Source organism: Trachypithecus francoisi, unplaced genomic scaffold, assembly GCF_009764315.1.
Source record: "Trachypithecus francoisi isolate TF-2019V2 unplaced genomic scaffold, Tfra_2.0 Lachesis_group16, whole genome shotgun sequence".
NCBI lineage: Eukaryota > Metazoa > Chordata > Mammalia > Primates > Cercopithecidae > Trachypithecus > Trachypithecus francoisi.
In genome coordinates this window covers 71541306-71562705 of record NW_022681461.1, presented here as the reverse complement: position 1 = coordinate 71562705, position 21400 = coordinate 71541306, and the positions used below count along the sequence as shown (strand labels likewise).

The window sequence follows — 21400 nt, the reverse complement described above, 5'->3', positions numbered from 1 at the left end:
CACCCTGAAGTCTACCACCACTACCTTGGCTCGCGTCCCATCCTCTCTTGTCTGGCTAACTGCAGCCAGTAGCCACCTAACCATCTCCTCCGTCCTCACCCATATCCTCCATCTGAAAACTCATCCATGTCTTCCTGTGGAAGAAAAGCAGAACCTTCACTATGGTCCTAAGGTCACTGCCACCCCGGCCCCATTAGCTCTCCCGCTCCATCTCTCTCCAAGGCCCCTCAGGCTCCCCCTGTTCCTGCTATGTGCACACCACGCTCCTCCCACCATGGGGGCTACGCATGTACGCATCCCTCTGCTGGGGGATTCTCTCTCCTCCTTGGCCTAGTTAACTCCTATCTGTCCATCAGGCTCAACCTCTGCCTCCTCTGTCGCTCAACCTCTGCCTCCTCAAGGAAGACTTAGATCTCCCTGACTAGGTCAAGTTCTTCCTTTTACAGGCCCTCATAGGACTGGTTCCCTCTACTTTGTAACACTTATCATAGCAGCTGCTTTCCATTTATTTGTGTGGTTGTTTCACTGATGTGTGTCTCGCCCCCTACACTGCAAGCTCTATGAAGCCAAGGATGCTCTCTGTTTTGTTCATGATTGGATTTGCAGTGCTGGTACCTGACACTATTTGTTGACCGAACAGAAGGAAGGAGAAAAGGAAGGCGAGCGAGGAAGGGAGGGAAGGAAGGAAGGAAGGAAGGAGGGAGGAAGATAAGGTATATAAAGCTCCCAGGAAGTAGACAGTTACTGTAATTATTACATAGTGAGTACTCAATACATATGTATCCATCCACCCACCCAGCCATCTATCCCACTATGCTTCCTCCCAACATCCATCCATCTACCCACCCATTCACCCATCTATCACCCACCCGTCCACTCATCCATGCACCTAACCACCATCCATACAGTCATTGTTTACGGAGCACCCACTCTGCTCTAGACCCCGTCCCGTGTTGACTTCTGGGATAGGTCCAAAGTTTCATGAGACACAGTTTGGGTACCACCAGGCATAGACTCTCTGTTCAGGCAGATGCACCTTTGTCTCACTCTCTACTCCCCCATGCTCTTTCCCCTACCCTTGACGCCTCTACATCTCTTAACCACTTAACATCTCCTTTGGCAAGTTACTCTTGCTTACAGCAACATACTTGAAACCCAGGGAGGTTACATAAGTTGCCAAAGATCACCCAGTGGTTCCCTGGACCTAGGACCCAGGCCCTAGTCATGCAGGTGAGTCTGCTTCCACCACTAGGGGTCACACACTAGGGGTGAAGGGGCCTGGGCTTTGGAGCTAGGGAGCCCTGGGTTCAATCCTGGCTCCTGTGACCCCTCACTGGGGCCACGGGCAAGCCGCTGACCTCTCTGGCAATCCACAGTCAAACGTGAGGCTAGTTCCTCCTACCTGACAGAGGGTGGTGAGGAGGGAACAAGAGAGGGCCAGACCCTGCCCAGCCCTGTGCCTGGCACATAGTAAAGGCACAGGACAGGGTAGCAGCTATTACATCATAGCAGGGGGTTACCATGTGACCCCAGGAAGAGAGGCCTCTGCCCTGTCCACCCAGTGCATCTCAGTTACCATCCCTTGCTGGAAAGAGTGCTCAGAAATGGCTCCTCAGTGGGCAGCAGTGGGCAGTGCTCACTTTGAGCAGATCAGGTGTGTGAAACTTTGAGTAATGGCACAATCTGCTACCAGAGGAGGCTTCTCTACCAACCGCAACAGACTGCAGGAGTCACAGGACCCTAAAACAGGGGCATCTCGCTCATAATCTAAGCGCAATCACTACCACGTATCCAGCTCTTACTATTCTCTACGATATGATTCCTCTCATTTTATAGATGGAAAAAGCAAGACTCAGGCAGAAGGAACTTGCTAAGCAAAGCGAGGAATTTAGTCTAAGTTGGTCTGGATGCAATCAGAACATAGTTATTGTAGAAAACAAGAAATGCCAACATTCCCATTGCTAATTGGAATTTTAAAAAACCTTAAAAATACCCAGGCATGACGGCTCCCATCTGTAATCCCAGCATTTTGGGAGGCCAAGGTGAGAGGCTCGCTTCAGGCCAGGAGTTTGAGACCAGCCTGGCCAACACTGTGAGACCCTGTCTCTACAAAAAATACAAAAATTAGCTGGGTGTGGTGGCATGCACCTGTAGTCCCAGCTCCTCGGGAGGCTGAGTTCTGAGGATTGATTGAGCCCGAAAGGTCGACGCTGCAGTGAGCCATGATCATGCCACTGCACTCCAGCCTGGACAACAGAGCAAGACCCTGCTTCAATAAATAAATAAATACATAAAATAAAATAAAAATTGGACACGACCCCAAGACTAAGTAATCCAAATTACCAGAGATATGAGCAAATCAAGTGTGCAAAGATATATTAATGACATTCATCACTGCATTATTTATAACAGCAAAATCTAGAAACGACTAAAATGCCCAGCAGTAGGATACTGGCCGATTAACCACGGAATATCCATGGAAGTCTAGGAATGACTTGTGGGAGAGGATTTGATGAACTAGGAAAATGTTCATATCTATTAAGTTAACCAAAAAGCAGGTTATAACGAAGTATGTAGAATACTGTTCCCTATTCACATTACATTTGCATAACTACACATATGGAAAACAGTGGTTATCTGGGGATGGAGTGGGACAATGAGTAATTTTAAATTTTACTTAATTTTGTGCCTTATATTTTCTGGTTGTTCTGCAATGAATGGTATTACTTATACAATTTAAATTTTTTAAATTTTTAAATTATAGACTTTGTAGAATGTAATTGAAAATGTTGAAGCAACCTCCACTCCCTTCCCCCTGCTAGAACATGTGATGTGGGGGACGGGACACCACTGTAGGGGGAGGGTGTCAGTCTCACCTTCTCCTGAAGTCTCTCCTGACTCACAATCCTGACGCCCATCGGGCTGCAGATGCGGGTCCCACTCCAGGGGCGGCAGGTGCTGCTGCGCCAGGCGGAAGTCCTCCAGGAGCTCAGGGCTGGTGGCACTGGGAAAGAGTCCCTCTTCTCCCCAGCTTTGTGAACTACTATCCACATCCCTCTTGTCCTCAGCCCAGGCCCAGTGCCGCCGCCGGGGGCCCTTCCCCAGGTCAGGCTCAACCCAGCGGATCTCAGTCTCCGAGCTGGCCATCAGGGCTGGCCTGAGCTTCACCTGGGCCACTTCATCTTCAGGAGACAGAGCTGCTGCCAGGGGCCCCAGAGTCACCGCTGGCTCCTGTCGGCATCGGCCATCCTGCCTGTGCCCTGTCAGGAACACATTCAAGAAATATCATTAATTCTCCTGATTCCCTCTTTTATTTGGAACAAGAAGTTACCAGCAGGAACTCTGGAATTAGCCCCGGTTCAACTCCCGGCTACGTCCTCCCAAAGCTGTGTGACCTTGGGCAAGTCACTCTGCCTTCATTTTCTTCATCAATAAAGCTGGGATAATAATTCCTTTCTCCCTCCAGGGTTGTTTTTTTGTCTGTTTTTTTTTTTTTTTTTTTTTTTAGAGACAGAGTCTCACTTTGTTGCCCAGGCTGGAGTGCATTGGCACTATCTTAGCTCACTACAACCTTCGTCTCCCAGGCTCAAGTGATTCTCCTGCCTCAGCCTCCTGAGTAGCTGGGACTACAAGCGTCTGCCACCACACCCAGCTAATTTTTGTATTTTTTAGTTTCACCATATGGGCCAGGCTGGTCTCGAACTCCTGACCTCGTGATGCACCCGCCTCGGCCTCCTAAAGTGCTGGGATTACAGGTGTGAGCCACCATGTCCGGCCCCCTCCAAGGTTTTATAAACTAGATGAGACACACGATGAGGAGCCCAGCAGCCAGTGTACCGATCAACAGGTGTTGAATGCATCCTAGCTAGTGTTACTGAGTACTGGCTCTTCGTGTGGGCATGGGGCACAGGCCCCGCTCACCGGAGAACCGACGGCCCAGGAGGAAGCAGACGATCACCAGGCAACTACAAATCCAGGTGAGATGTGCCAGAGGAGGCAGGGGGGCTGCCCTGACATGGGCAGGGTAGTCTGGGGATCCCAGGTTAGAAGCTAGTTCCTCTTAGAATCTTCTCTGACCTCACTTGGGTAAGAATTCAGATTGAGAGGTGGGGGAGGATGATGAGAAAAGCATTCCAGGCCAGGTATGATGGCTCACGCCTACAATTCCAGCACTTTGGGAGGCTGAGGTGAGCGGATCACTTGAGTCTAGGAGTTCGAGACCAGCCTGGGCAACATGGCAAAACCTCGTCTCTACAAAAAATTAGCCAGGTGTGATTGTGCACACCTGTAGTCACAGCTACTCGAGAGGCTGAGGTGGGAGGATCACTTGAGCCCGGGAGGTTGAGGCTGCAGTGAGCCATGACAGTGCCACTGCACTCCAGCCTGGGCAACAAAGTGAGACCCTGTCTCAAAAGGAAAAAAAAAAAAAAAGGTAGCATTCTGCTAACCAACATAATTGAAAACAGGTGCTCAAACGAAAAGGCATGAAGTCCCAGCACATGCTACAGTATAGATGAACCTCAGAAACATTATGCTAAGTGAGAGATGCCAGACACAAAGACCACATATAGTGTGATTCTATGGATAGGAAATATCCAGGCAAGGTAACTCCTTGGAGAGTGAAAGCAGACTGGTATTTGCCAGGGGCTGGGGGAGAGGAGAGTGGGCACTGCTTGTTGGGTATGGGATTTCCTTCGGAAGTGAGAAAAATGCTTTGCAACTAGATGGAGGTGGCAGTTACACAACACTGTGAATATACTAAATGTCACTGAACTATTCATCTAAAAATGGTTAGTTTTATGTTATGTGAATTTCACCTCAATTTAAATAAAAAGCCTTCCTAGTGAGGCAACCTGGGGGCGGGGAGCAAGCCTACCGGGGCTTTCCTGGACCTGGGAGTGGTTTTCGACGAGGCTGGGGTATTGAACAGAGGGAAAACCCATCAGAGGTGTGGTTTAAAAGTTCCCCTTGGGCTGCTCTGGAAGAATGAACCAGGGAGGCTGGCCACACAGGGACCTGTCAGGCGGCTGCTGCAGGAACAGGGTAGCCAGAGAAGGGCTCCTCCGCTGCCTTCCCTCGACCCTCTCCTTTCCCTCTTTCCTTCTCCCTCTCATCTCCTTTTGCCTCTTCCTTCCCACGCTCCTGCTATTTCCCTAAGCGCTTCCTCTATGCCAGCACTGAGCCAGGTCCAGGAAGAGCAAAGCTGACCCGGAGTGGGCACGGTCCCCCAGGGAGCTCCCTGCCATGGAGGGTTCAGAGAACCGCTGCCCATCAGCACAGCGGCCCCCAGGGCGGTTCACACAAAGGCCTTCTTCCACAGATGGGGAAACTGGGGTCCAGAGAGGGGGAGAGGCCTTACCCAAAGCCACACATGGGTCAGGACTAGGCAGGGGCGAAAGTCAGCCTCCTGGCCCAGAGTCTGGGCTTTCTCCCCTGCATGCTGTGTCGAAGGGAGTATGACTCCAGGCCTCCCAGGACAGAAGGTCTGTGTTTGTCCCTTTATCCTCGTGAGCACTTGGATCCTGCTTGATTTGTGTGGCTGAGAAAAGTCAGCAGGCAACTATTTTTGGACACAAAGTTCCCCAGGGAACAGTGCAGCCCGGGAAAGGCTGACTTCTCAAGGGCTGGAGGAGGGAGGGACAGGGAATACCATTCTTCCCTCCCTGGCTGCGGCTCCTGCTCTGTGGATGGGTGTTCGGGGCTTCTATCCTCTGTCCCCGCCCAGTCTTCCTCTCTACCCCCAAATGCAGAGCCCCACAATTTCCTCCAGATCACCCTGTATGTTATCCTCCAGCCCCACAGTCCCCGCCACATGTGAAGAACCCACTCGGCGCCAGCCTGGCTAGAAGCTTTACTTTTAAGTTCTCAATCTGCCCTCCCTACAAACATGAGGGTAGAACTTGGCTAAGATCACCCGGCTACTTCCTGCCAGAGCAAGATCTGCAACTGTCAGTTTCGGCCTAGTGGCCCCCAATATGTTTTTAATCACACAACCCATCCGTAAAAATAAATGTGCTCGAACACGTCATGCTAATATATTACATGTATTAGAAAGAATACTTTCAAAAGTGATTTTCTAAAAAGATGCAATTGAAAATTGGCCAGGCACAGTGGCTCACACCTGTAATCCCAGCACTTTGGGAGGCCGAGGTGGATAGATCACTTGAGCTCAGGAGTTCAAGACCAGCTTGGGTAACATGGCAAAAGCCCATCTCTACTAAAAATAAAAAGGAGGCCGGGCGCAGTGGCTCACGCCTGTAATCCCAGCACTTTGGGAGGCCGAGGTGGACAGATCACTTGAGCTCAGGAGTTCAAGACCAGCTTGGGCAACATGGCAAAAGCCCATCTCTACTAAAAATAAAAAGGAGGCCGGGCGCCGTGGCTCACGCCTGTAATCCCAGCACTTTGGGAGGCCGAGGCGGGCAGATCACCTGGAGGTCAGGAGCTCAAGACCAGCCTTAACATGGAGAAATTCCGTCTCTATTAAAAATACAAAATTAGCCGGTCGTGGTGGTGCATGCCTGCAATCCCAGCTACTCGGCAGGCTGAGGCAGGAGAACTGCTTGAACCTGGGAGGCGGAGGTTGCGGTGAGCCGAGATCGTGCCATTGCACTCCAGCCTGGGCAACAAGAGCGAAACTCCGTCTCGAAATAAATAAATAAAAATACAAAAGAAAAAGAAAATAAACACAGGTGACCCTTAATGACACAGTTTGAACTGCACAGTTTGAACTCTACTTGTATGTGAATTTTCTTCTGCCTCTGCCACCCCTAAGACAGTAAAGTAGATCAATCCCCCCTCTTGATTCCTCCTCCTCAATGTGAAGATGACAGGATGAAGGCCTTTGTGATGATCCATTTCCACTTAATGAAAGTAAGTAGATTTTCTCTTCCTTATGATTTTCTTAATAGCATTTTCTTTTCTCCGGCTTACTTTATTGTAACAAAACAATACGTAATACATATAACGCAGAAAATATGCATTAATCAACTGTTTATGTTATCGGCAAAGCTTCTAGTCAACAGGAGGCTATTGATAAAGTTTTGGGGGAGTTCAAAGTTATAAGCAGATTTTTGACTGCATGAGGCACTCCTAACCCCTGTGTTGTTCAAGGATCAACTGTATTTTATTTTATTGAGACAGGATCTCACTGTTACCCAGGCTGGAGTACAGTGGCGATCAGAGCTCACTGCAGCCTTGACCTCCTGGGCTCAATCGATCCTCCCACCTCAGCCTCCTGAGTAGCTAAGACCACAGATACGTACCACCATGCCTGGCTAATTTTTAAATTTTTTTTGTAGAGATGGGGTTTTGCCATGTTGCCCAGGCTGGTTTTGAACTCCTGGGTTTCAGTGATCCTCCTGCCTCAGCCTCCCTATGTCCTGGGATTACAGGCATGAGCCACCCACCCAGCTGGTCAACTATATTTTAAATAGAAGCTCTAATTCTTGCTTCTCATACCTTCTGCAGGGCCTGTACCCTTCTTGGAAATCCCTGCCAGGGATCTTAAGCTTCAGTGTGCTTAAGAATCATCTAAGCAGGCAGTTTCCTGAAACAACCTGCAGAGAGCCTGACTCAGTGGCCCTGGGATAGGGCCCAGGAATCTGCATTTTAAACCAGGGCCTCAGGCAGGGCCTGCCCTTTGAAGTTCACTAGGCCTCCTCGCTTCCGCTGTTATGGCAGGTGGAGGAGGGGCTACAGTTTAGCTGTTGCTTTTCTGGTTCTGAAGCCTCTGCTGAGGAAGGGGCTGGGGGAGGCATGTGGTTTTTGGACTTTTTGAAGGGCTTTTTTTTTCTAGCTCTGCCACAGAGCAGCCTGCCCAATCACAGAGGCCTCTGGGTGCACAAAGAGGAACATCCTGTCTTCTGGGATGACTCAGTCATGGCAGAAATCTCACTGTAACCAGGTCAGAGGCAGCTGCAGTGACTGGCTAGAGTTTCACTTGCCCCCAGGCGCCTAAACCAGTGAGCCTTTCCTGAGCAAGGCCTCTGTCTTCCATGTGAGCCATGGCCCTTCGCACCACAAAGCCCCAGAAATGGCCATTCAGCTAGTCAGTCAACAAACACACATTAGTGCCAACTACCTGCCAACTTCAGGCTGGGATGATGCTGTGGTAGAGAAGCAGGCTGGGCATCAGGAGATGGGTGCTACTCCTGGCTGCTGTTACTCACTGTGTATAGCTGGGCTTGCATTTTCCTCACCGTAAAATAGAGAAAGTACCACCTGCTCTTGCTACTGCAAGGGGATATCACCCTGCTAGGGTGGGTTGGGAGGCAGGGGATGAGACTCAAAGAGCTTTGAATTTGAAGTCCCTAGTTGACTCAGCTCCTGAGGGCAATAGCCTCAGAACTGTTAACCTCTCTCTTCCTCCCTGAGATCACATTTCAAAGTACAAAGATACATACCGAGCACCCCGTGGGTGCAAATTAACTTTTTAAAAAAGCCCTACGACTTCCTACTATATACCAGGGACTACATAAGATGCAAAGAATGTAGAAAAGAGTAAAAGCATTCCAAAATTTTAAACAGTGGGGGGTAGTACAATACAGAAGCGTTACCAAAGGAAGCTTTAAGGTGGGCTTGAGGAACAGTGAGGATTTCGGGTAGAAGATTGGGGAGGGCATTCCAGGCAGAGGGAACAGCATAGGCAAAGGCACGGAGGTCTGAAAGTATGGCCTGACTTTGAAACAGAGCTATGGACGGGGTGCCTGAATGCCAGGTAAAGGTAGAGTTGTTCCAGCCAGCCTTCGTTAGGGCAGCAGGGCTGCTCCTAAAAGGCAGTGAGTGGGGTTTGGTGAAGACTCCAGCCGTGTGAGCTGGGGAGGGCTATGGAGTTCAGGGTCCCCACCATCCCTGGAGAAACTGGCCCCACAAGGAAGTAGCAGCCACTGCACCCTCCTTCTGTACATCTTCTTACTCACAAGCCACCACTGCCCCTGCTCTCTCAGGGGTCTAATAGACCCCCGAGGTGTCTATCTTCAGTTCCTGGGTGGGATGGTCTCCTCTTCCCCACCACCCACACAGGGCTTCTCCGCCTGCTCAGTCATTCCACAGCCAGGGACCCTTCCCTTTATGGCTCAATCCCTCAGAACTGCCCAGACTCCCAGGTTCTCCTTTGCCAGCCCAGCCACGCAGCCCGCACTGCCTCCCTCTGCCCTCTGCAGCCCCTTCCCATCCAGCCAGGGCTGTCCAGGGTGCCCCCGTGCTTCTACCCCCACACCTCCCAGATGAGGAAACTGAGGCACAGAGGTGTGGCAGGCTCTCAGAAGACCTCACAGCCAGGAAGTGCAGAGGATTCAAAGCTGGGGTGCGCAACTCTGAAACCAAGGCTGTAAGATGTGTCAGGGAGATGGGGAAGGAAGACCCCCCCAAATCAGTAACCAGACCTTCCAAAAAGGCTGTGTTGTTGGGCTTAACCATCCCCCCACCCACCGGTTGGCAGGGCACAGACCTGCTGTTCTCAAGGGCTTCCCGGCCGGGTGCGGTGGCTCAAGCCTGTAATCCCAGCACTTTGGGAGGCCGAGACGGGCGGATCACGAGGTCAGGAGATCGAGACCATCCTGGCTAACATGGTGAAACCCCATCTCTACTAAAAAATACAAAAACTAGCCGGGCGAGGTGGCGGGCGCCTGTACTCCCAGCTACTCGGGAGGCTGAGGCAGGAGAATGGCATAAACCCGGGAGGCAGAGCTTGCAGTGAGCTGAGATCCGGCCACTGGACTCCAGCCTGGGCGACAGAGCGAGACTCCGTCTCAAAAAAAAAAAAAAAAAAAGGGCTTCCCACCAGCTGTGTGGACGGACACTAGTCCCACAAGGAAGCACCAGCCACTCCCCCTCTGTGTGTCCTCTCCCTGCCCCCAGCCCGCTCCAGCAGCACAGGCCGAGGAGAAAGAGAAATGGTGCCCTGGCTGTTGACAGCTCTGGTCTTGCCATCCTCAAGAGCTGAGCTGGGTCTGCTGGTCTTCGGACAGTTCTTGGTTCCTCTTGTTGCCCTTACACAGCTGGCATAAGAGGCCACTCCTTTGATGGGGACCACCCCCCTATGCCATCACTGCCTCCTGGCCTGCTCCCCATCCCTGCATCGTCTCTGAGACCCCTTAGCAACCAAGGACACTAACTCTCCAGGTGCAGACAAGGACATCCCAGGCACAGAGATGGACTCGCCTGTCCAAGTTCACAAGAGATCAGAATCAGAGCTGGGACTGGAATCTAGCATCCTAAGGCTTGACGAAATCCTCCTTAAAACCACCCTTGCCCTGGAGGCCGGGCTCCCCTGAGCCAAGAGAAAAGTGGTGCAGCTCCAAGCAGCTGCAACTTCCTGGCTGGGCTGGTCCGGCTGCCTGGACTGTCCCAGAGAGTCTGTGACTGGCCCGTCCAGAAGGAAGGCGGCCTCCTGGGCCCTCCTCCGTTCCGATCTCTTACCTCTCTCGGGCTCCACCACCGTCCTGCCGACCCAGTTTCAGGGGACCTGTCTGTGAAGTCTTTGTTCCAAACCCAGGGAGCCCCCTGTCTCCATTGCGCCCTGGCCCGCCTCCAGGCCGTTCTGCCAGCCCAAGCTGCTGCTCACAGACCAGCATCGCTCCCCACCTCTCCCCGCCCCTGCCGCAGCTGAGGCCGCCTCGCCTCGGCAGGAAGCGCCCAGCCTGATTTCCTACAAGTGTTTGTCAGAAGGAGGGGGTTTGTCTGCGTGCAGAGCAAGAGCCGGAGGAGCTTAACCCCTTGCAAGCCCTCTGCAGTCTGCGCTGCCCAGGAAAGGACTCAGAGAACGAACTCCTGACGTCCTGGGCTTGGGATCATCTCAGCCCAGGCCCTGCAGGTACAGATGGGGAGACTAAAGCACAGAGAAGGTCAGAGGCTTGGCCAAGGTCACACAGCATGCTGTAGCTCCTACCTCCTAGGCCCTCTTCAACCATGGCCTGACTTTAGCCGAGGTTCCTTCCGTCACTAGGCCTCAGGGCCCATCTGCATGGTGAGAGCTCAGACTCAACACTACTCCTGCCCTTCCAGCTCTGACTCTAGCAATGTGCAACCTGAATCTCAGGGAGGCCTTGGTGATTCCTGCCATCTCAACCCACTGTCCTTACCCCGAGGTGGTCCTGCAGCCAGAGTGGGATGTTCTGGGCAGCATGGAGGTGTGAAACTGGCAGATCAGGTAAACTTTCCCTGTTATAAGAACCCTCCAAGCGTTCACCAGATATTGGGAACAGATCGATCCTGATGGTCAGTCAAGCTGTCTTTTCTCAAGCCCCAGCCTCCCATTCCTTCATTCATAGGTACTCACTGAGCTCCTACTGTGTGGCGGGTCCTTTTAAAGGTGCTAGGAATATGGCAGGGCCCCAGACAGGCCAGTCCCCTGCTCTCTACTCTAGCAGAGACATGGACAATAAGCAAGCACATGTATAATTTCAAGGAGAGAGCTGTGAACAACGAGACCGAGTGATGATCCGTGTCCCGGGCCAGGTGGCACTGAAGCCTGGGACTCGCCCCGGGCCAACAGAGTCGGTCTCTGGGCATCAGAGGTTTTAAGTGTCCCAGGTGACTGGTCCTGGTAGAGAACCCATGGGGCCAAGAGTAATGGGTTGGAGGAGAAGGGTTATAGGATGGTCAGGAAAGTCTCTATGAGGAGGTGACATTCAAACAAGGCACTGGAAGGAAGAGGGGGGCAAGAGCAAGCCACAAGGAAGGCTGGGGCAGTGTTCTGGGAGGGCAAGTGGAAAGGCCAAGGTGGGGGAGCCAGTGGGCTTTCCCTGAGAACAGCAAGCCCTGTGTGCCCAGGACAGAGCGAGTCAAGCGAGAGAGGCAGGATCTTCACAGAAGAGGGGGCACAGGAGCACAAGAGGCTCCCAACACTGGCGCCACCCAGGACCCAGAGACTCTGAGTCAGAAAAGAAAAAGAAAAAGGAAAAAAATCAGGCCTCTGTATTGTCCAAAAAGCCCTCCAGGTAATTCTGATAAGCAGTCAGATTTGGGAACCAGCCATGTAGGAGAGAAAAAAATCTTAGAGTCACTGTGGACCTGGGTTCAAATCCCAGCCTCATCTCTTGCTGGCTCTAACTTTTGAAACTTCACCTCGCTAAGCCTCAGTTTCTTCATCTATAAAACAGGGATAGGAAGAGTAGCCACCCCACAGGGGCTGCTGTAAAGATTCAGTGAGGAGATGCCTACCAAGGTACAGCAGGGGACCCAGAACACAGTCATATGTTGAGCTATTTTATTATTGTTACTACAACTATTGCTGCTACTTAGGTATAAGTCTCCAGTCTCCTCTAAAGGCTAGATCTTAATACCTTTCCTGTAGCCCGGCACACTGTTTATGGCTGATGAAAGCATTCCTGTGAATGAATGAATGAATGAATGAGTGGACTTTCCCAAGGTCAGTTGGTGAATATCTAGCGTAGCCAGGGCTAGAACCAGGAGCCCTCATCCTAGTAATCGCCCACCCGTCTATCCCCTTCCCTGCCTTTTACCCACATCTGGGTGGCAGGGCTCTCCTTGCAGCCCCCAGCCCCACATGGAGCAGAGCCAAACCCTAATGAGGCCCCTCCCTACCAGCCCTGGCGGCCATGTGTGCCATTGTGTGAGGGGCGGGTTCCCCTGACACCCTGTCACTCACTCACCCTCCCTCCCTGGTCATTAACCCAGGCAGCACTGCTATCAATGGCAGGTGGCTGCCGTTGCTGGGCATGGCCTGTGGCCCCTGGATAACCCCAAACCCATCTTAGGGGCAGCCACCTAACACCAAGGAGAACCACCTGCAGTGCAGTCTGTTCCATCTCCTTGCACCCCCAAGCACGACCAACCCTCCTCCCTGCCTTTGCTCATGTACCGCCCCCTCTTGGATCACTGTCCCCACCCACAGGCCAAGTTCTAGCAGACCGAAGCGGCATGTCCAAGACTGAGCTCCTACTATTGCCACCCTCCAAACCCACCCCTCCTTAGTTTGGCCCATCTTTCACCCAGGTACGTACTGAGAATCAACTGTGACCCTGGATGCTTCCCTTTCCCTTACATCCCATAACCAATCCATCATCAACTCCCAGTTATTTCATTTCCTAAATTTCACCAGAATCTGTCCCCGTTTCTGCATCCCCACGTGAGTCCCCGGATCGGCCTTACCTGGAAAGCTCTAGGGTCCACTAATCTGTTCCCCGCACTGCACCGATGCCATCTTCCAAGATAGAAGCTTCCAAACAAGACCCCTCCATGCTTCAGACACACAGCTAGCTACCATGGCTCTGAGAAAGAAGATGAAACTCCACAGGCTGGCCATTGCTCCAGCCTCCTCTCCTGCCACCCTCTCTGCCCTTGGTCAGCGTGCTCCTGCCACCCAGGCCTCCTTGCTCTTCCTGGGACAGATGTGCCCTGCTCCTCCCCTCACCCAGTCCCACTTCTTTTCCCTGTTAACTTCTAGGCAACCTCCAGATCTCAGCTCCAGCGTGCCCTCCTTGGGGACTCCCCATTTGGAACTATATTTCGTATGTGATTATTTGACTAACATCTGTCTCTTGACTCAACTGGGAGCTCTGTGAGGCTCTCATCATCATATCCCCAGGACCTAGCACACAGAACCTGATATATAACAGAAATACAATAAACATATCCTGGATGATCCACCCGACCTAGCTACTTGCCCAAGCCTGACTCATAGCCCTCATAACAACCCGATGAGGCTGCTGTGACAAACCCATTTCACAGCTGAGTAAACAGAGGCCCCTAGAGCCCAAGCAGCTTGCCCAAGGTTACAAAGCTGATGAGCTGCAGTAGAGTTTCAAACACACAAAGACCCGGCTTCTCATAACTAAGCTTGGTGCTCACAGCATTGCAGCCCGCAGAGATAATTCATACCTGTGCACAATAAAATCGAGAGTGGAGCTTATTACTAACTAATTGCAATTCACAAAGCCAATGTTCCGATTTTATAGTGAGGCCCTGGTTCCACACAGAGCCTTTTGGTTTCCCAAAATGCTTTCTTCTTTATAGCACTAGATGTTCAAGAACAGAACGTCAAAGTGGGAAGAAAAGGATTATTCCATTGTATAGGTGAGGACACTGAGGCCCAGAGAAGAGAAGAGATTAGTTCCTGGTCACCCAGAAAAGAAACAACAACAAAAACCTCTGACTCCTGGCTGGGCGCAGTGGCTCACACCTGTAATCCCAGCACTTTGGGAGGCTGAGGTGGGCGGATCACCTGAGGTCAGGAGCTCAAGACGAGCCTGAGCAACATGGTGAAAACCCTGTCTCTACTAAAAATACAAAAATTAGTTGGGCGTGGTGGCAGGTGCCTGTAATCCCAGCTACTTGGGAGGCTGAGGCAAGAGAATTGCTTGAACCTGGAAAGCAAAGGTTGCAGTGAGTCGAGATTGCACCACTGCACTCCAGCCTGGGCGACAGAGCAAGACTCTGTCTCAAAAACAAAAACAACAAAAAACCTCTGACTCCTACTGCCAGGGCTTGATGACTTTCATCCTTTTACCAGCAACAGGCATGTGCGTGGCTGTGTCTGCAGAACCCTGCCAGCCCTTCCCACGAGCCTGAGGCACAAGAATCACTTGAACCTGGGAGGTGGAGGTTGCAGTGAACCAAGATCATGTCACTGTGTTCCAGCCTGGGCAACAGAGTAAGACTCTGTCAAAAAAAAAAAAAAAATCCACAGGGAGTCTGAGGGAGAGAGGAGGCAGGTGAGGATTTCCGGAGTGAACCAAGAAGAAATGATGAAATATTCTCTACTTCTAGGGAAGTAGAGACCGAAGTTCCAGCCTGAGTGACCAGGAACAAGCACCTTCCTTTCTCTGAGCTTTGGAACCTGGGGCTTAATGAGATTATCTCTGAGGTTATCAGAGATTATCTTCTAACACTAAACCTCCTGGATTTTTTATTCCATTTGCCCACTCAGGCAGAAATGCCATGCTGACAGGAGGCTGTAGGGCACAGGTGTTAAGGCACACGGGCTTTGTGGGCAAACAGAGAACTCCATGTTCTCCCTTGGAAGCTGTGTGGCCTTGGGCAAGCTGCTTAACCTCTCTGAATCCCAGATTCCACATCTGTAACATGGGCCCATAATTATTTTACAGGGTTCTTGGGATGACCAACGAGACTATGTGCCTGAAGTTCTTGGCCCCAGTGCCCAGCTGGCACAGAGTAACTGTTCACAAATAAATGGCCTTGCCTTTTCCGTGATACGCCCTATGACCTGCTCCCTGCAGGACTGAGTTTAATTTTCCTCATCCACAGTTTCCACAATTATCAACCCCAGCTCTAGTGATGAGTCTTGGACACAAAAAGGGAGAGGCAGTTTTCCCAAGTGGAGGGAGGTGCTGACATTTCCCTGTAACCCTATTCCTTGCAACCCTTAAACCAGTTCCAGGGCTCACTGACCCAGCTAGAAACTCTGTCCCCACTCTGAGTAGTTAAGGAGCAGAGCAAACAGGCCCTTCTCAGCCAACTGAGATACGGGTTATGAGGAGGGTGTGGCCATATTGAGGAAAACACATACATACATTCAAATTCATGCTCTTTTCAAAGAGTCAAACAAAAAAAACGTGCATGTGCCAGGAAGGGACTGCTAACAGCAAAACTTTACTGAACACCTATTATGTGTCAAATACCTTATAAAAGCCTTTCCATGGATTCAGATCTCATTATTCAATCATCATACTAATCCAAAGAGGGAGAAATTATGATGCCCATTTTATTTTATAGGTGAGGAAGCTGGTTTGAACCAAGCTGTTTGAATCCGGACAGTGTGTGTGTATATATTTTTTTTTTTTTGAGATGGAGTCTCGCTCTGTTGCCCAGGCTGGAGTGCAGTGGCACAATCTTGGCTCATTGCAAGCTCCACCTCCCAGGTCCACGCCATTCTCCTGCCTCAGTCGAGTAGCTGGGACTACAGGCCCTGCCACCACGCCCGGCTAATTTTTTTTTTTTTTTTTGTATTTTTAGTAGAGACAGGGTTTCACCGTGTTAGCCAGGATGCTCTCGATCTCCTGACCTTGTGTCCGCCCGCCTCGGCCTCCCAAAGTGCTGGGATTACAGGCGTGAGCCACCGCGCCCGGCCCCATACAGTATAACCTCAATCACTTTGCAACTGAAACTTGCAATAGATAAAATAGTTGGAAACACAGTGTCCAGTAACAGGTGACCATTGCAAGAAATTGTGATAGTTCCACTCAAAGGAATAAGCAGCTGTTAACAGTCATGCTAATGAAGAATATCAGATAATGTAAAAATTTTGTTATGTTCAGTGGACAAGCCAGTTATAAAATAACATATATCTAGTTTGAGTCCATTTAAAACAGTAAAATTTGGAGGAAGAGGAGGAGGAGGAAAGGAAGGAGACAAGATAGGAAAAAAGGGAGAGAAAGCGAAAGAAAGAGAAGGACATGCTTTAAAATGTTTACAACAGGCCATGTGCCGTGGCTCATGCCTGTAATCCCAGCACTTTGGGAGGCCAAGGTGGGGGGGGGATCACCTGAGGTCAGGAGTTCGAGACCAGCCTGGCCAACATGGCGAAACCCCGTCTCTACTAAAAATACAAAAATTAGCTGGGTGTGGTGACATGCACCTGTAATCCCAGCTACTCGGGAGGCTGAGGCATGAGAATCGCCTGAACCTGGGAGGCAGAGGTTGAAGTGAGCCAAGATTGTGCCACCACACTCCAGCCTGGGAGATGAGAGTGAAACTCTGTCTCAATAAAAAAGAAAAAAAAAGTTTACAATAATTATTACTAGGTAGTAGAATTATAGGCAAGTTTTTTTGATAGGCAAGTTTACCATTTTTCCTTTTGGGTATTTTCTAAAAATAACAGTTGCTTTAAAAATAAGAATGAAATGAACATGTAGTATTCTTAAAAACAAAACAAACGAATACCACCTCACATCTGTGTGGTGCTTCCTTCTGACCTTGGGCACCTCTGTCCTCAGTTTCCCCTCCTGTGAAAGGTGAAATGTATGGTTGGGCTCTTTGAGGCCCTTTACAGCTGTGACATCCTATAACATTCTGTAACCCCCACACCTTCTCCTCCTCTATTTAAACTCTAATACAATATGTTGTTTTCTGCAATACAGTCATTATGCAACATGTGGGAACATGTGAAAATCACTAAAAGGAAAGGATGCAATCAGCGCCCAGCCTCAGCCACTTTTTGCATTTGGAGGCATGGCATGTGTTGCTGGATTAGATCCTCATAAATAGGCATTTAACAGATGAAGAAAGGCACAGAGAGGTTACACAACTTGCCCAAAGTCACACAGCACATTAAGGCACAGTTGGGTCTGTACCCACAAATAAAGCATTATCCTCCAGACGAATCCTTCGTGGGGGACTGAGTGTGCCTCCTAGACCCCGAGACCTCCCCTCCTCAGTCCTGGTCCTTGGCTGTGGTCCCAAGACCTGGAGGAGACTGACAGCTGGACATCCCACTCTGGCCCTGATCCCAGGCTCCTTCCCCAGAATAAGCTGAGCTGGCTGGGGGGGTGGGGGGACTTGGGGGGAGAATGCTGGCAAGGACCTAGGGGTTGGTATGGGAGTGGCACTGGGCACAGAAGGTCTCACTTGGCAATGGAGCTGGAGTTCGCCTGACATTTGGCAAGATAGCCCAGAGCCAAGATGGAACTGCAAGCTCGGGTGCAGGAGGGAGGAGGGAGTGAGAATGTGACACTTCGGGGGCAGGAAGCCTGGGTCAACTCTGGTAGATGAGCCTTTGCTGTTTTATTTCAGAACTTCTCTAATATCCTCAGCTACAGACAAGAGGCTTCTCCTTCCCTCAGGCATGCATGTATAAAGTAACAAAATAACATGTTTGTGCACAGGACATGCTCAGAAAATGAGGGGCTTCCGTTAGCCTCCTCCTGGTTCCCCTGGCCAACTGCAGCGCCTCTTCCCTACACCCACCCTGACTTACCCCCTAATCCTTTGGCACAACGATAAGTCTTCTTAGGGCACCATCCTGTCAGGTTTTTCCCCTGCTTAATGACCATCCATGGCTCCTGTCACTTTCAGGTTAAAGGCCAGACATTTTGGCCTGGAATTCAGGCTCAAACCCACCTGTTTGCAAGTCAAGGGCTGCTGCACTGCATAACTCACACCGTATACTACAAAAGCCATCCCATAAAGGTTTTCTTCCCAAATCCCATACTTCAGGAAAGCTGCAGTCGGGGGCAGGCCTTCTGGCCTGGCTCCATTGGGCTCTGCCAAAAAGCCCCCAAATCCAGGCTGCCAAGCAGAAGCAAGGCTGGCCTTCCATACCCCAACATCCTTCACCTGCAGCTCTCTTAAAAAAAAAAACAGTAAGAAAAAGCCCTGATTTGTGGTGGTTACTAATTTTGATGGTGTTAAATTCCCTTACTGAAATTGGCCATGCCAATTTCAAGCTGTTGATATCACTGAATGAAGCACTGGGAAGAGATGGACACAATCTGCTCTCCCGAGCTGACACCAGCACACCCTGCACACCCCAAAGTAAGGATGCGCTAACACCAGTGAGAAGCTGTGTGACTCTTGTCAAGTGGCTTAACGTCTCTGAACCTCAGGCTTTCTCTCTGTACAAGAGGGACAACAATAACACCCACTTCAACAACATCATGTAACTGATATAATCTAGATGACCAACAACAATGTTTTGAGCATCTACTCTATGTAGCACTCTGTACTAGGTAGGCATTAGGGAATAACAATGGTGACAAAACAGATAAGAGCTCCTGCCCTCCCAAACCTCACTTGTTGCAGTAAAACCCCTGGCACAGTGGCTAGAATGTAGCACTCAATAAATATTAGCTATAATATTAGCTAATAATACCAATGGTATTATTGTTATCATTATTCCTTCCTTTCTTTGAGCCTTAGTTTCCTCATTTACTTAGAATGTGGACTGAGCAAAAGCTTTCTATGATGCCACCTCACTCGAGCCTTAAAATGGTGGTAAAGTAGCCGGGCGCGGTGGCTCACGGCTGTAATCCCAGCACTTTGGGAGGCTGAGGTGGGCAGATCAGGAGGTCAGGAGATCCAGACCATCTTGGCCAACATGGTGAAACCCCGTCTCTACTAAAAATACAAAAATTAGCCAGGTGTAGTGGCACATGCCCGTAATCCCAGCTACTTGGGAGGCTGACGCAGGAGAATCGCTTGAACCCAGGAGGCAGAGGTTCCCGTGAGCGGAGATCGCGCCACTGAACTCCAGCTTGGAGACAGAGCTAGACTCCGTCTTAAAAAAAAAAAAAAAAAAATGGTGGTAAAGTGGGCATTACTAACCTCATTTTATGGAAGGGAAAACTGAGGCACTCAGAACTGAAGCCAGGCTGGGGATCTAAACCCAGATCTTCTTACTCCTGGTCTCCAGATCATTCCCACCTTCCAGGACTGAGGAAACATAAAAAGGATGAGGCAGTCGACTGGGGATGTGAATGCTTTAAAAATACTCTTCCTTCTCCACGCCTCCACGGGGGGAAACTGAAGTGTCCATGTTGTGCACCAGTTTCCAAACACACTCTCAGCCTGACGCCCTGCAGCTGGGGCCATTCCCGGTCTCTCTGGAAACCCCGATCCCAGCGCCTCTGGCAGAGTCTGCAGGATGGTGGGAGCTGATGAAATCCCCTTGCAAGAAGCAGCCCCAATCACATGTTTTAAATGCAAACCGGCTGGACCTTAGGAGGCAAACGCCTCACGTGGGCATCGTCTCCCTCCTGCAGAAGAACTGTGAGACGACTGCCCCAAGGAATAAACCCAGAGTACCAAAACACCATAGGTTCCACTCCCGTTAGTAAGTAAACCAGACTTAGGCCGCCTCTAACAGATGGGCAGTCATTGTTTTACTAACAAAACAGCCCCCAAATAAAACCCACCAATTTCAAGGAGGCACCTGGAAGTCTTTTGGGAAGTCCCTGTATCTATCTAACTTTAGTCTTTCATGCTTCAGTTCCAGCCCATTTCTTCTTCTGTTCTAGAGGACAGGAACAATGTCTCTTTTCACTGCAGCCTGTCTCAGCTTCTCTCTGCCCCAACATAGTCCAGGTTTGTTATCCCTTCCGACAATCTCAGAAGCAGGTTTTTAAACATAGGTAATGATGGACTCCAATCTGTCATTTCTTTCAACAAAAGCCCGGGAAAGGAGCTTTGGAAGTGTCGTCTAAGGTCACGCAGCAAGCAGACTCTGACTCTGCCTGTGCCAGCCCCATCACACTGGGGAGAGCCCAGCTCTGCGCCTCCCTGCTGTGCACCCTTGGGCCAGTCGCGCCCCCTCTCTGGACCTCATTCTCCTCCGCAGGCGTACCAAGAGGGAACTGGACTTATTTTTGCAGCCCGTTCAGTTCCTACCATTGTGAAGGCTGCCTACCCGACCCTGGCCCTTGCTCTACCTTCCCCCACTGACAAAAAGAGGAAAAGAAACTTGCGTTAGGCGTCCGGGAAGGGCGCGCGGCTCCGAGGGCCGCCAGGCTGCGGCGATTGTTGCTGGGTGAACGAATCTCACACAAATCCCAGACAGAAAAACCTCACCTCCCCAGTAACCACAGCAACCCGGGCCACGCCTCCAGCCCGAACACAGCCCGAGGCCCGCCAAGGCCCAGCCCCAAGCTCCCCCGGGACCCCTCCCCTCCCTGCCACCAGCCCCAGCTGTAAAGAGAAAAAGCCAACGCCCCCATTGTGCGGAGGTGGAGACTGAGGCCGGAGGGTGGAGGCCGCGGAACCCCGCGACCGGCAGGGTTTGGACTGGGACCCACATCGCCCGTTCAGGGCTACCTCCCATTCCTGGAGCGGTGATGCGTCTCCTTCCCCATGCGCGTGGGGTTCCCACGTGGAAAAGACCGAACGCAGCACCGTTCCAGTGGAACGGAGCCCACCGGCGCTGTCCACTCTCCCTCCCCATTCTCCTGACGGAGAAACTGAGTCCCAGCGAGGGGCAGGGACCACCCCGGACGCCCCGCGAGCCCCTCCCCTCGTCTCACCTGCTGGCGGCCGCCGCGCGCGGGTGGTTTCCTGGAGTTGAGCGGCAAACAAAGGCCTCCAATCCGGGCGCGGGGCGGGGCGGCGGCTCCTTTGCATAATCCCGGAGGCCCGCCCGCGACGGCGGGCGGTGGCCCCGGGGGGGCGGGGCCTTGGGGAGTGCACCAATCACCGAAAGGAGGCCGCCGCGACCCGCCCCCAGAGACTCGGGCACGGGGAGCGCAAACCCTGCTGCAGGATGAAAATCTCAGACGTGGGAGACTGCGTGTCCCTGCTGCAATCAGCCCCACCGCAGATCCGGAGATCGAGGCCCGGTCTGCGGAGGGTAAGGCATTTATGCAAGATCGCACAGAGTGGCTCACACCTGTAATCCCCAGCACTTTGGGAGGCCTGGCAGATCACCTGAGGTGAGGAAGAGACCAGCCTGGCCAACATGATGAGCGCCTCCCCACTCCCAGTCTCTACT

The 21400-nt window shown here is 51.3% G+C and overlaps 1 protein-coding gene across 3 annotated transcripts in view; it reads right to left on the bottom strand.

The window, feature by feature from the left end:
• AKNA (AT-hook transcription factor) overlaps positions 1–21011 on the bottom strand; it is a 70740-nt gene extending 49729 nt beyond the window's left edge. The window contains exons 1-2 of one of the 3 annotated variants that reach the window (XM_033237694.1): positions 20937–21011; positions 2877–3260 (exon numbers count right to left, since the gene is read on the bottom strand). In XM_033237694.1, the coding sequence (XP_033093585.1) occupies positions 2877–3147 (271 nt within the window). In that variant the 5' untranslated portion in view covers positions 3148–3260; positions 20937–21011. Of the gene's footprint in view, positions 1–2876; positions 3261–10422; positions 10640–20384; positions 20496–20936 lie in introns of those variants that run through there. The other 2 variants (XM_033237695.1, XM_033237693.1) reach the window with 2 other exon arrangements.
• Positions 21012–21400: the final 389 nt, after the last annotated feature.